The sequence below is a fragment of the Mauremys mutica genome, chromosome 7 (genome assembly GCF_020497125.1).
Source record: "Mauremys mutica isolate MM-2020 ecotype Southern chromosome 7, ASM2049712v1, whole genome shotgun sequence".
Classification (NCBI taxonomy): Eukaryota; Metazoa; Chordata; order Testudines; family Geoemydidae; genus Mauremys; species Mauremys mutica.
Window position 1 is genome coordinate 93,420,414 of NC_059078.1, and position 15,621 is coordinate 93,436,034.

Here is a 15,621-nt window from a genome sequence, read left to right on the forward strand (position 1 = left end):
GAAGGGTTACATTAGTATTGGTGGACAACATATATATATATGCTTCTTAGGTCATCCAGCTTGGAGTCCAGGAGTGGGACACACAAACGGGAGAATACAGTTACTCTGCAAAGACCAGTACTTGCAGAAACAGTTGACCATTGATTACATAAAAACATTTTGAAAATCTGATCTTAGTAATTTTATACTGTACATGCATTAGTTTATCTTATTAAGTGGAGAACGTAATAGGAAAAAAGTCTATGATGGCTAAAAGATACTGTACTTTTATACTAAACTTTACACCATCTAAAGAGTAGTTGGCATGATACTTTTTACACTTGTTTAAGGGTCATGTGCCAGAAAGATGTAGCTATTGAGTTATTCTCACTACATAATAAGTGCTGCACATAGGAAAGAATGCTAAATTATTATGTACTGCAACTATGTGAAAAAAAATCATTCAGTTTCTTTGGAGAGAAGGAGATAAAAAAACATTTCCTCAAGTTTTACACCCTGTAAAACAAGAGCTGAAAGTCCTTACATGCTTATCCCTCATTTTGTTTACTATTGCTTGTCCAGTCTTGCAGGCCTTATTTCACCGAGAGTTTTCTAAACAGGTACTGTAGCCTCAGGCCCTGTGTTTCATCTCTGCTAGATATTTTTGTACTATATTTTCCGCCTTTTAGAAGCCCGAGGTGGGAGTTCGAGGAGCCCTGTATTGATGGAAATGAGTCTCTTGGTCCAAGCTCTGCAGTTTCCCTGACAGCATGAATCCATTTCTGATGGATCAGGTGGGAGAGAGAAGTACAGGAAAGGTTCTGAAGATTTATTTGGAGTAGGGGATGGAGATACAGTGCCTGTTTATTGAGGTATGTTGGCTGATAGAGCTAAAAATGTTGCAAGATTAATAAAAAGGTTATTAAAAAACGTTTGCACAGCTCAAATGTGCTGTTTTGTGCAAAACCCAACCACCATCCAAAAACCTGCTGCTCCTATAGATTTTTTTTTAAAACTGTAGTTTTAACATTCCTCCTTCAGAGATTAAAGTAAATGTTCCAGCTCCTCTTGGGCGTGAAGGAGGCATTGGGAGGATGGCTTTTTCCCAGCACAATCCATTTGTGGTAGGGGTGGTGTTCTCCAATATTTTCATAATTTGGATCAACTCTTTATAGATTAATTGTGCCATGGACCCCTCTCCCATTCAGGAGAGCTCAGGTCACCTTCCTTCCCATTTTTAATCGAGAGGACCCCTTACAGTCTCACAGTGTGGCCCACTTCCTTTCCCATTCATGATAATGACACCCTTTGGCAACTGCAGCAATTGCTCACATAGAAAAGCAAAATTATGAAACTTTAATGTATTTTTAGCTGTCTTTTAATACAATTTAGCAGCTGAGAAGAAAAAGAGCCAGTAAAAAGAGACCAGCCAGCTCTTCACAGGTCATAGTCTAAGAACTACTACCATAGAGGGTAGGACTCTTGTGATTGCCAAATGTAGCTCAGGAAGAAAGGGAACCAGTCCCAGAAATGAACTCAACAATATGAGAGCAGCCCAATACAGCGAGTTCTTAGTGTTACAGCTATGTAATACAAGTTAATCCTGACAGTGATAGAGTCAATAATTCAGGAAACTGATGTATTCAGGAATATACTCTCTGTTCTGTTCAGAGGATTCAAAGTCCCCCTTGCCCTGAGTAATATCTCCATGGGACAATAGGTAATTTTAAATCTCCACTGTGATCAAATTTCTCACTCTTGGGGTCCGTCAAAAGCTCCCCACACCTTTCCAATAGTCTAAATTCATAACAGACATTGACAGATTTTTTTTTAAACACAGAAAATAACAGAAGGTAAGAACAATATTAGCCCAGGCAAAGCGTAGCACAGAATAAGCCAGTGGAGAGAACCAGTATGCCATACAGCACACATTGTTGAAAAAACAGGGAGGCTAGTTCTTTCCTTTTCAGAACCAGAACCCAAACTATATTGTCAAATACCCTGGTGTGAGCTCAGACTAGTGCTGGCCACATAACACACCTGAATGATCACTACTTCCTAGCTACTAGTACATATCAGATTATAATAAAACATTCCAGCAGCAACATCAAAAATACACAAAATCTAAAATAATCAGGTTAACAAGTCAACTGTTACTAAGATTTTAATGGAAGGCACAGTGCTGTGCAATCAAAGTGTCCAACTAACATGATACACCATACTGATATTCAATGATAAGTTTAGTCAAGGACATTCAAAAGGCTTTACAACACACAACTGTTCAGGCAAAACAGGGGATGACAGAAATGGCAATAAATTTAGTAAATTAAAACTTGTATGATCTGTCCCTACAGGAGATTTGTAATAAGCTCCCAACTTCTGTGTGTTAAATGAAGGAGAAAATAAGAAATATTTGATAAATAAATGAGAGAGAGAGCAGTTGTTTTCTGTTAGATGTGAGATTGATCTCAATAGGATATTGATTTTTTTTTTTAAAGAGATCCATTCCCCTTCTGCATTTTGTCTTTCTAGGACATCTTCAGGACACAGGGGAGGTGTTAAATTCACTAAGTGGGGAGTTTTGTAAATTAGAAGAGGGAAATTAATAATATAACATGCAACTCAGTTTCACTGAATCAGTAGCGAGGGTGGAAAAGGTTATCTTGGGAGAAGGATCTGGTTGGTTTTGAAGAGGGGAAACAGGTTTGAAAAGGTTCAAATACATTTAAGTTTTGGATGGACATCCAAATATTTTGGGTCTTATCTGAACCAAACTGCCTTGCTTTTTGAGGATTTCCTGTCTGGGTAAGGAACATGAAAGAGTCAAAAAATAAACAATATCAGAATTATAGTAGGGCTAAACTCAGTTGGTTCTAGAAATATCCCTAGCAACATATGTGGGCAGATAAAATGAAAGTAACCACTATTCTGGCAACTGATTCATAATACTGTCTACAGCAGAAGCAAACAAGAACATTACATTAAAAATGATGATACAAAAAAATCAATAGTGCTGTCAATGTTCTAATGTCTTATTGATGTTTCACATATTGATTTTGGTCATAGGCCTTTCAGCTATTAGATGTCCAGAAAACTTTTTAGGGAATATATGTGGTTCCTATATTAATCCAGAAAAACACCTTAAAGTTTTGATACTCTATAGACTATGCCTTCGAGATCTAAAGCAGCATTAACATTTCAACATGCATTAATTCTCACTTCCCAAAGCAAATTCTCACTCCAACACAGCTATATGATTTATTTCCTCCTCTTTTTAAACACAGGTTCCTATATCTATAAAGATGAATAGGGCTAAATTCTGATCACAGTTATTTGAGAAAATTAAATTGAGGGTAGAAATTTGGCCTAAAAAAATTTCTGGGCAATCACAGAGGAGATTTACCACTCCTACATACATATAAATACTCTTAACATTAATGTGAAATGCTTGTGTGTACTGATGCATAATACACTACAAACATGTTTGAGGTTACAGGAGGTAAAAGTTACAGCACAAATAATAACAAATGTAAGAACATAAGAATGACCATACTGAGTAAGACCAAAGGTCCATCTACCCCACTACCCTGTTTTGCGACAGTGGCTAATGCCAGGTGCCACCAGAGGGAATAAACAGAACAAGTAATCATCAAGTGATCCATTCCCTGTCACTCATTCCCAGCTTCTGGTAAACAGAGGCTAGGGACACCAGGCCTTCGATCCTGACTAATAGCCATTGATGGACCTATCCACCAAGAATTTATCTAGTTCTTTTTGAGCCCTGTTATAGTCTTGGCCTTCACATCATCTTCTGGAAAAGAGTTCCACAGGTTGATTGTACATTGTGTGAAGAAATATTTCCATTTATTTGTTTTATACCTTCTGCCTATTAATTTCATTTGGTGACCCCTAGTTCTTGTGTTATGAGAAGGAGTAAACAACACTTCCTTTCTTCATGCCAGTCATGATTTTATAGACCTCTATCATATCCCCCCTTAGTCATCTCTTTTCCAAGCTAAAAAGTTCCAGTCATATTCATCTGTCCTCAGATGGAAGCCGATCCATACCCATAATCATTTCTGTTGCCCTTTTCTAAATCTTTTTTAATTCCAATATATCTTCTTTGCGATGGGGTGACCACATCTGCAAGCAGTATTCAAGATGTGGGTATACCATGGATTTATATAGCGGCAATATGTTATTTTCTATCTTATCTGTACCTTTCTTAATTATTCCCAACATTCTGTTTGTTTTTTTGACTGCCGCTGCACATTGAGTGGATGTTTTCAGAGAACTATACACAATGACTCCAAGTTCTCTTTCTTGAGTGGTAACAGCTAATATAGACCCCACCATTTTATATGTATAGTTGGGATTATGTTTTCCATTGTGCATTACTTTGCATTTATCATCATTGAATTTCATCTGCCATTTTGTTGCCCAGTCACCTAGCTTTGAGAGATACTTTTGTAGCTCTTCTCAGTCTGCCTGGGACTTAACTATCTTGAGTAGTTTTGTATCAGCTGCAAATTTTGCCACCTCACTATTTACCCCCTTTTCCAGATCATTTATAAATATGTTGAATAGTACAGACCCCTGGGGGACACCACTATTTACCTCTCTCCATTCTGAAAACTGACCATTTATTCCTACCCTTTGTTTCTTAACTTTTAACCAATTTCCAATCCATGAGAGGACCTTCCCTCTTATACCATGACAGCTTACTTTGTTTAAGAGCCTATAGTGAGGAACCTTGTCAAAGGCTTTCTGAAAATCGAAGTACACTATATCTACTGGATCCCCTTTTGTCCTCATGCTTGTTGACCCCCTTAAAGAATTCTAATAGATTGGTGAGGTATGATTTCCCTTTACAAAAACCATGTTGACTCTTCCCCAACAAATTATGATCATCTATGTATCTGACAGTTTTGTTCTTTACTGTAGTTTCAAACGGTTTGCCTGGTACTGAAGTCAGGCTTACCGGCCTGTAATTGCTGGGATCACCTCTGGAGCCCTTTTTAAAATTGGCATCACATTAGCTATCCTCCTGTCATTTGGTATAGAAGCTGATTTAAATGATAGGTTACAGACCACAGTTAGTAGTTCTGTAATTTCACATTTGAGTTCCTTCAAAACTCATGGGGGAATACCATCTGGTCCTGGTGACTTATTACTGTTTATCAATTTGTTCCAAAACCTCCTGTAATGACACCTCTATCTTGGACATTTCCTCAGATTTGTCACCTAAAAAGAATGATTCAGATTTGGGAATCTCCCTCACATCCTCAGCTGTGAAGACTGAATTCATTTAGTTTCTGTGCAATAGCCTTATAATCCTTGAGTGCTCCTCCAGTGGCCCCACTGGTTGTTTAGCACGCTTCTTGCTTCTGATATACTTAATTTTTTTTTGCTATTACTCTTTGAGACTTTGGCTAGCTGTTCTTCAAACTCTTTTTTGGCCTTCCTAATTATATTTTTACATTTCATATGCCAGAGTTTATGCTCCTTTCTATTTTCCTCACTAGGATTTAATTTTCACTTTTTAAAGGATGCTCTTTTGCTTCTCATTGCTTCTTTTACTTTACTGTTTAGTCATGGTGGCATTTCTTTGGTTCTCTTAAATGTATATCCCAAATTAAAAAACGTAGTAAGTTGAGCCTCTACTATGGTGTCTTTAAAAAGTTTCCAAGCAACTTGCAGGGATTTCACTTTTTGCACTGTACCTTTTAATTTCTGTTTCACTAACTTCCTCATTTTTGTGTAGTTCCCCTTTCTGAAATTAAATGCTACAGTGTTGGGCTGCTGTGATGTTTTAATTATATTATGGTCACTATTACCAAGCGGTCCAGCTATATTCATCTCTTGGACCAGATCCTGTGCTCCACTTAGGACTAAATCAAGAATAGCCTCTCCTCTTATGGGTTCCAGGAGTAGCTGCTCCAACAAGCAGTCATTTAAGGTGTGAAGAAACTTTATCTCTGAATCCCATTCTGAGGTGACATGTACCCAGACAATAGGAGGATAGTTGAAATACCCCATTACTACTAAGTTTATTTTAACTGCCTCCCTAATCGCCCGGAGTATTTCACAGTCACCTTCCTGGTCAGGTGTTTGGTAATATATCCCTACTGCTATATTCTTATTGTTATCCATAGAGATTCTGTGGTACAGTTTGGTTCATTTTTTGATTTTTTACTTCATTTGATTCTACGCTTTCTTTCACATATGGTGCTACTCCACCACCAGCACAACGTGTTCTGTCTTTCTGATATATTTTGTACCCTGGTATTACTGTGTCCCATTGATTATCCTCATTCCCCAAAGAACCTTAAGACTCTTAATCTTAAGATTAGTAGCAGAATAACTAAGCAGGAGGTTGGGAGATGTACATGGAAATCAGTAAGAGTTCTCTTGAAAATGGAAGATACCCCTATAAGATACATCTTACAAAAGACAGAACAAACACATTCACTATTCAAATGGTCTGTAAGATGACAGAGTAAGTCAACCTTATTCAATTAGCAAAAGAAAATATTCATTCATAAAATGACCTTTTCCACCACACACATCAAAACGTCACACAACTAAACGCAAGTTCCCTGGCCCAGCCCCCTCCTTCAAAAAGGCAAAAGCAAATCCCGGGTACAAAAAAAGATACATCAAAACCCAGTTTAACTGATCTAGAATGGTAGAAAAAGTGTTAATTATTATTATTATTATTTATATTATGGTAATATCCACAAACATCAACCAAGATAGAGGCCTCATTGTGCTAGGCTCCATACAAACACTTAGTAAGAGATAGTCATTGCTCTGAAGACTTTACAATCCAAATAGACAAGCCAGACAAGATATAGGAGAAAGACAGACAACTGAGGGAAAGATTAAGTACAAGACCACACATGAAGCTTGTGGTAAAGCCAGGAACTGAACCCAGCTCTACTGAGTCCCAGTTCATTGCATTAACTACAAATCTAGCATGTGTGCATGCATGTTTTGTTTTCCTAAATCTGGATTTAGAAAATACATATTTTGCTCTTAGTGGAAGGGAAAACGCATCAGAGAGAATACTATTTCCCAGAACTCCCTGCCTTAACCATGAGCTTCTAACCGGTACAGCGACGGTTTATCACCCAACCCTTTACATACGTAAAAGACTTGTGCAGGGAGCCTTCCACATAGAATATCTTAAAAGATTTTCCAAAACTAGTCTCCTCAAAGGGTCATCGTTGTACTATATTATGTTTGTAATCCACTAAATTTAAAATTACATTTCAGTGTAATTTAACTAAACAACAAAAATTATTTGCAGAAAAATATATATTTGAATGGATTTATAAACACCAACATAATTGAATAAGATAAAGATAACGGAAACACAGAAGTGAAAACCGGATACATTCATTTCAAAGAAAGAACAGATGGACAAATGAACAAATTATGTTTCTTCATGAGTAACATTTTGTTTTAGTAAACTATTTTTTTTTTAACATCAGCAATATAAACCTCAGTCACATAGAACTAGATACCTCTTGGGGTAACAGCATAAAATATACTCAATTCAAAGGAAAAAGAACGAGGAGTACTTGTGGCACCTTAGAGACTAACAAATTTATTTGGGCATAAGCTTTCGTGGGCTAAAACCAACTTCATCAGATGCATGCAGTGGAAAATACAGTAGGAATATACACACACACACACACACACAACATGCAATCCACTGAACATTATTGATGAAAACATCAGAACAAGCTGCAATTATCATGTTGCTATATCAAAGATATAGTTGAAAACATTGTGCCTGTTTTTAAAAGTTAAATCCACATACACTATTTATTTATTTTGTTGCTCTAAGGTATATGTTGATCAGACCAATAACAATCAGTAATGTAATAAGTCTTTTAATAAGCAAAGAATAGGAGCTGTAGTTTTATGGCTGTATTTTATTCTCAGTTTATACTAGCAGCTGCGGCCCTATGTCTCAAATAAAAATTCTTTTCTATTTTGGTGAGTAGTGGTTATGATTCCTGTTTTTGGTTTAGAGCACCAGCATTATTTTCCTATTCCTAGGAACATTTAGAACATGTTCTAACTTTGTTCTTATGATTACCATAACATACATATTCCATGTTTCTGATATGAAGAAACACAAAGGACACTCTTTAATACAATGCTCAGAGTATTGGATAGCAAAAAATAAAGTTGTGTATGTATGGCCTGCTTTTGAGAAATCTTGAGTGCCCAAAACTCCTCATGAATCAATGGGATATGAGTATCAGCAACTCTGAGTATCAGGTTTCTAATTCTTTATTTAACGGTGTTCCAATATATTCTAGAACATCTTCAGAAAGGTTCAGAAAGTGAAGAAGTGCATCTGAAGAAGTAAGACTTTTTTCCCCTGCGAAAGCTTATGCCCAAATAAATCTGTTAGTCTTTAAGGTGCCCCCTCCTTGTTGTTTTTTGGATACTGACTAACATGGCTCCCCCCGATACTTCAGAAAGTGAGTTTTCCCCATCAGTGATAAACTGTATTTGCTAGAAAGCAGTAGTTTGAGATAATGTGCCTGCTCTTAAATCTCAGTAGGATTTTGCCATTGACTTTAAGATTTGGCCTGTTACTTTCCCCACAAATACATAAAGAACATACTTAAAAAAATTTAGATCCAAAAAGATGTGGTTTCAACATAGGGTGACCAGACAGCAAGTGTGAAAAATCGGGACGGGGGTGAGGGGTAATAGGCACCTATAGAAGAAAAAAAACCAAATATTGGGACTGTTCCTATAAAATAGGGACATCTGGTCACCCTATTTCAACATGAGCACATGTATTACAGTAAGAACCTGTTTTGAGAGCCCTAAATGCAAGCCCTACATAACACAAACTTCACCAGTTTGCTGGGGCAGCCTCACTTTCAACTGTAAAGGTTTAAACAGATATGGCATCCAGCCTTCCCAGGGTAAACTGTGGCTTCAGTTCCATTGGCAGAAATGGGAAGTGGTGGCCATTTTGGAGAAGGGCAAAGCTTTGTGAGATTAAAAGCATAAATCAGCAATTAATGAGAATTAAAAACTTTGACTTTCACTAGGACCTCTCGCTAGGTCCTGACATCCAGGCTAAATCTTGCCAATTTTCTGCATAAAATCTCTGAGATATGGCCTCTCTTATCCATCTATACAGCTAAAACTCTCATTTAAGCACTCATTAGCCTTTGTCTCAATTACTGCAACATCCTGCTCTCTGGCCTTGACAAATGCAATTTCCCCCCACTCATATCCACTTAGAATGCTGCTGCAAAGATCATTTTCCTACTCTGTTACTTTGACAATATCACACCCATGGATGGCAGGTATAATAGGCCAGCAAAGGCTAAGCCTTCCCTGGTGTAGCTGCCACCGACCCGCTGCTGGGCACCAAGGCTGCAGTGGCCCTCCCTCTGCCCCTTCTCCAAGGTCCCCACCTTCTGCTGCTACTGCTGTCTGCCTGCCTGCCGCTGCTTGCCAAGTCCCTCCTCCTCGGGGGTGGGGGAGTGAGGAGGGAAGACGGTGAGCCAACAGTGGGTGGAAGAGTCTAGTGGGGGTGTGAGGCACTGAAGTGAGGTGGCTCCATGTGCTGGGGCTGCCCAAGAGCAGCCCGGCCCACCGTGGCTGTGCCTGGCCCAGTGCTCGGGATAGCGGGCGGCTCGGCCTGGCACTTGGTGGGGCCGGGGGCTTGGCCCGGCCAGCAGCTCGGTGAGGCTGATGTGGCTGGGGTGGGGGGGGCAGTGGCTCAGCCCGGAATGTCCAGCGGCTCAGCCTGGCATGGACGGGGGAGGGCGGCAGCTCAGCCCGGTGTGGCTGGGGGGGGCGGGTGCGGAGTGGTGGCTTGGGGGCCCAGCGTGGCTGTGGCTGGCCCAGTGGCTCAGCCTGGCATGGCTGGGGGCTAGTCCCAGTGGCTTGTCCCAGCATGGCCGGCATGGTGGGGCTCTGGTGGTTCAGCCCGGTGTGGCTAAGACCAGACTGGCACTTGGGGAGGGGGGCGGCCTCGGTTGGCTGGGATAGGCAGGCTGAGGCTCTTCCAGTCGTGGGGCGGGCCTCAGGGCTCCTTCTGTGATCATACCCCTGTTTGAATCCCTCCACTGGCTCACCCTTCTCTATCACATCAAACTTTACATGCTTGTTTCACTTTCAAGGCCTTTCAAAGTCAATCCGCACCCTATCTATCATCTCTAATTCACTATCAAAGTTTTTATGTCCACCTCCATTTAACCCATGATGCCAATCTCCACTGCCTACTTGTTAAATTTTCAAACAAACAACACTGTGCTTTCTTCCATGCTGCCCAACACAATTGGGAGACATTCCCCATAAACATCTGCAAAGTTACCTCATCAACTATCTTGAAATCCCTCCTTAACACTCTCCTTTACTGTGATGGCTACAAAAAACTTAACAATGTTTAGTCTGGTTGGTGTGCAGAGACCACTGCTTATCACATTGAGCAATATTGTTACAGTGTTTACTTGTACACCTCCATCTGTTGTCTCTGGTCTTATAGTTATTAGCTCCTTGAGGCAGAGGCTGTCTTTGTTCTGCCTTTTTTGCCTGTCTTTGTACAACACCTAGCAGAATAGTATCCTGGTCCATGACTAGGACTCCTTGGCACTATAGCAATACAAATAAATAGATAAATAATAGAAACATTCAAATATTGTGAGACTTACATTAAAAATAATGCAAGTTGGCAATACTGAAACTTTAACTAAAATTCACAACATAGGAAATTTCAGGAATGGGGAAAGTCTGTCAGGCTCAAAATGCCTGGCTAAACAAATTGAGTGCCACATCCTTCCTTGTCTACCCAGAAGAAGGGCAGCTCCTCACAATTCTCTCTCCATCCACATCAAAGATTTAAATGGAAAAAAACACTTTTTTACATGATTTGACTGGAATGTTAAAATGAAGGACAGTTTTCCTTCCTTCATTGTTTCTCTATCCTTCCATTGACTGCAAACCCCTTTTAAAAAAAAAATACATGGAAAATTAAAGGATGAAGTTGTATATTTTAAGGGGCATTATTTGGCAAGTTCCAAAGAAGAGCAGCATAAAAAATATGCTAATGATGTCAAAGGTGGTTAAAAATTCCTAATTTAGGAGTCTCAGTTAATCTACAGAAATGACAGAGCAGCAAAAAGAAAGAGTACAACTGGATATTTTGATTCACAGGTGTTAATTGTAATAGGCTGTTACGCTGTACTCACATAGTTTATGGAATAATGATATTTGTTCAATCTGCTGAGAAATACAAAAATGTACTGCCAACGTTCTGTACCAGTTATCAATGGTTATTAATGACTTGGCAAGCTATTATATTGCCACATGGCATATGATAGGCTGGAAGTGACTGTTGGAATCCTTAGTCAATAAGAGCTGAGAGCTTCTGTGAGATAACATTTTGAAGCTTTCAGGAGGAAGGGAAAGAGGGGGAACAAGGAAGATGGGTTTAATGAACACCATATTCTAGAAACACTGACACTGGATTTCTGAAAGGGGTACACTGGTGCAGAGGTTCTCAACCAGAGGGGTGGGTCCCAAAATTGGGTAACCAGAATGTTTCAAAGGGTCACATGGCAGCTCTTGTGGCTCCTGTCCCAAAGGACTGGCTGGGCTTGACTCCCTGCAACCTCTGGGGTCCCAGCGCCACTCAGGCTTGGAGTCTGGATAGGCCAAATTTGAGTGAGTGGCACTGCAACCTCATGAGTCAGGTCACAACTCCACTTACACAAATTTAGTCCAGTGAAGGAGGCAGGGGTGAACCTGAGCGGCGCCACAATCCTGGAGTTTGCAATGCCTGGAGTGGAGAGCCAAGCCCAGCCAGCCTCACAACACAAGAGCTTGGGTGGCTCAGGCAGGTGATGCCATAAGTGAGGGCTTGGTAAGGGACCACCACCTCCACCCTCCGCTGCACCTCACCAGGCCATCCAGGCTTTCTGGGTTGGAGGGGCACAACTAAAAAATTGGGCACACATGGCCCATGTGCCCCTCCCCGCATGTCACCTCTGGTGTGTGTGTGTGGGGCAAAATATGCTTGCTTGCCCCAGGAATTAAAATGCCTACTTATAGTTCTGCCCCAGGGCCTCCACCCCAAGACTATTTACTGAGTTGTGACAGGCCATAAACATTTACAAATGGGTCCTGAGCCCCAAAAGGTTGAAAACCACTGTACTAGTGTATCTACACTACAGATTAGAATCCCTTGTATCTCACACTTTTGGAAAATGCTAGAATTCAGCTGCTGATGTTATTTCCCATTGGTATGGCACAGAAAGAGCACAACAGAATGTATACGCTACTATAGAGCTGTTTAAGTGCAATAGATGTTGGCCAAGAAATTGAATTACATTATTTTCATGCTTCCTGCTGGACTATGTAGATGAGTCCTGCCACCTACCGGTTGCTAGAAATAATCAATATTAAAAAAAATGTCAAACATTAATTTAACTATGAAATACAGCAAAACTTAATTTACAGTGACTATTTCTAGTCCTACAGTATATATTGTCATCTCAGACTGAATTAGACAAGAAACTGAAAGGCAAATGTGTTGGGAAGTTTAACTATTACTGTAAAAAATATGGCTATGGTAATTTTGTGACTTGTTTTGTTTCTGTTATTGTGAATGAGATAGTGTGAAATAAAGTGTATCATGTACTGGCTAGAAAAATAGGATAATACGTGTCATCAGAGGACTTGTATGTCAGCATAAGTATTTCCAATGTATCACAAAATACTTGTTATCCAAATTCCTTCTCTGCAGCAGTATGCGTAATGAAGACTGCAACTATTCAGTATTGCTGATACAGTAAAACGTTCCCTATTGCTATTAGTTGTAACTCGGTAATGTGAATGAAATTACACATGAACCTCAGTTTTTATTTTTGACACATTATCACTGTGGGGTAAATTTTCGCAGCATTGGATGGAGTTATTGTTAAACAATTCCAATTGAAGTCAATGGGTGTCACATGACTAAAAATTCCAAAGAAAGCTTTGAAAAATTATCTTTAACTGCTAACTAGGTGCAAAGAAAATATCAAAAGAAAATATGTACTGCTTTTCTATATCTTTATTAAACTCATATTCACAAATACATTCCATAGAAATGTCAGTGATGTCTAAACATTTATCATATATATAAATATTTGTCAGTTATTTATCTAGTGGCAGATATACTTCCAAACTATCAAATTTAAGTCTAGCTACAGCATTATTGAGTTTACTAGTAAACTGGGCCTGCAGTATCTCCGATATGTACACTTTCATTCAAAAAGCATCTGGGTATTATCCTACCTCTATAAACTGAAAATACAATACCAATTATAGCAAGATTTCAGGTTAATTTCAGAAGATCAAAGCCATATTATATTGAATAAAGTATACAAATTGTTTAAATACCTATTGTGAATTAATTCATTTTAGTCTAAGGCAGCTAACAAATACAACTGTATTTGAAAATATTTTTTTAAATGCATTATTGAAAAATAAGAACCTAAACTCTGGAGTAGTTCTATTATTAGAAGTTGTTTGAGGAGGTGCATAATGAGCCTCCTTCTATTTCCCAAACCTGTTTATTGCCAACTCTCAAAATTTTATTGCAAGACTTATGATATTTGGTGTTTTTCTTGAAACCCAAGCTCCTGGAGTCATGTGATTTTCTGAGAATTTCAGTTTTCAGTGAAAAAAATCTAGTTCTCATGGCTACAGAGAAAAGCTTAGATATATTGCTTAAGTATACCATAAAGGTTAGAAAATCAGAAGGCAAATTAAAATAACCTCAAATTTATTATTTAAAAAGCTCATGGTTTTTAAGCTGATTTTGTGATTTTGGTGGACCTGCCTCTGACTCATGAGTTTTGTACACTTCAGATGGGTAATAATGTTGGCCGGTTCTCTCTAGATGTTAGAAGTACCACAAAATTTGGCTAAAAGGGTTCTGGGGCTCTTTTGAGGATGACTGAATGTGGAGGTTACAGTATGAGAAAGGTTTCCATAGAGCTTATAGAATCATAGAATACCAGGGTTGGAAGGGACCTCAGGAGATCATCTAGTCCACCTCCCTGCTCAAAGGAGGACCAAACCTCAACTAAATCCCCAAATGGCCCCCTCAAGGATTGAACTCACTCTGGGCTTAGCAGGACAATGCTCAAACCACTGAACTATTCCTCACCCATTTTAAGAATGGGAGATTTAGCTGTATGGTGCCCACTACCATTAATAGGAGTCATGCAACTAAATCCCTGCATGTTATACTGTACATTTAAACCTATAAAACGTCTCTACATTGCCTTTCCTATGTACCTTTGGAACACCATTGAAGAAATGGAGTATTACACTTTTATACTCTTATTTAATATTAACATAGAATCATAGGACTAGAAGGGACCTCAAGAGGTCATCCAGTCCAGTCCCCTGCACTCATGGCTAGACTAAGTATTATACAGTGGACATATAACATGTATGGTGGACTTTTTTTTTTTTTTTAAATAATGGAGACATACCTATCTCCTAGAACTGGAAGGGACCCTGAAGGGTCATCGAGTCCAGACCCCTGCCTTCACCAGCAGGACCAAGTACTGATTTTGCCCCAGATCTCTAAGTGGCCTCCTCAAGGATTTAACTTACAACCCTGTGTTTAGCAGGCCAATGCTCAAACCACTGAGCTATCCCTCCCCGTTATTTACATCTTTACGTTTTCTCCAAGCATAGTTATAACCCCCCCAAAAAAACACTTCATTAAAAACAGTCTAGGTAGCTCAAGTGCACACCATCACTTTACAGGATATCAGCTGTTATGTGCTCACCCAACACATGAAACATATCACAAGATGGGAAATTTTAAAAATAAGAAAAGCTTATCAGACCCAAATTGAGGTCTAGATTCAGAAATTTAAGTACAAAACTGGGATTTTATTACCAATTTAAGGCCAAATTCCAATCAAGGGCGGCTCCAGGCACGAGCACGCCAAGCGCGTGCTCGGGGTGGCAAGCCGCGGGGGGTGCTCTGCCAGTCGCCGCGAGGGCAGCAGGCAGGTTGCCTTCGGCGGCATGCCTGTGGAGGGTCCGCTGGTCCCGCGGCTTTGGCGGACCTCCCGCAGGCGTGCCGTTGAATTGGCGGGACTGGGGACCTCCTGCAGGCAAGCCGCCGAAGGCAGCCTGCCTGCCGTGCTTGGGGCGGCAAAATACCTAGAGCCGCCCCTGATTCCAGTGCAACCAACGTTCACTACAGACTGGCTACCAGTGCCTCCAGGATAATGACTGAGCAAGATTGCTTAGATTTCAGTTCTATCTTCTAGCTGCAAGACCCCAATAATCTATTCCAGAATCCCTATCTGCAGTGAATCACAGTTAAACAGCTATATAATTTGTAGTACTTACCCCTGAAGTGCTTTTTCTCCAAACCAATCTCCTTTCCCTAAAGTGCGGAGAAAGATTGGCTCTTCACTGGGTGAATCTTCACGAGTAACATTTACCTGTGGAAAAGGAAAAAAATCCAATGTTTTATTAATAAACCTACTAATTTGGGAATGTATGAGTCATCTCATGGCATTTTCAATTAATGCCCTGATTGGTTCCTATATGGATAACTTGATAATTCCTGTATCCTCA

The 15,621-nt window shown here is 39.7% G+C and overlaps 1 protein-coding gene and 1 long non-coding RNA gene across 10 annotated transcripts in view; one reads left to right on the forward strand and one right to left on the reverse strand.

Moving 5' to 3' along the window:
• PRKG1 (protein kinase cGMP-dependent 1) overlaps nucleotides 1-15,621 on the reverse strand; it is a 924,943-nt gene that overhangs the window by 172,809 nt on the left and 736,513 nt on the right. For all 9 annotated transcript variants that reach the window (XM_045024165.1, XM_045024169.1, XM_045024166.1 and 6 more), the window contains one exon: nucleotides 15,391-15,485. In XM_045024165.1, the coding sequence (XP_044880100.1) occupies nucleotides 15,391-15,485 (95 nt within the window). The remainder of the gene's footprint in view (nucleotides 1-15,390; nucleotides 15,486-15,621) is intronic.
• The window catches only part of LOC123374330, a 30,186-nt gene that overhangs the window by 14,131 nt on the left and 434 nt on the right, over nucleotides 1-15,621 (forward strand). Inside the window, exon 2 of the long non-coding RNA XR_006581070.1 lies at nucleotides 669-851. This is a non-coding gene — a long non-coding RNA (uncharacterized LOC123374330). The remainder of the gene's footprint in view (nucleotides 1-668; nucleotides 852-15,621) is intronic.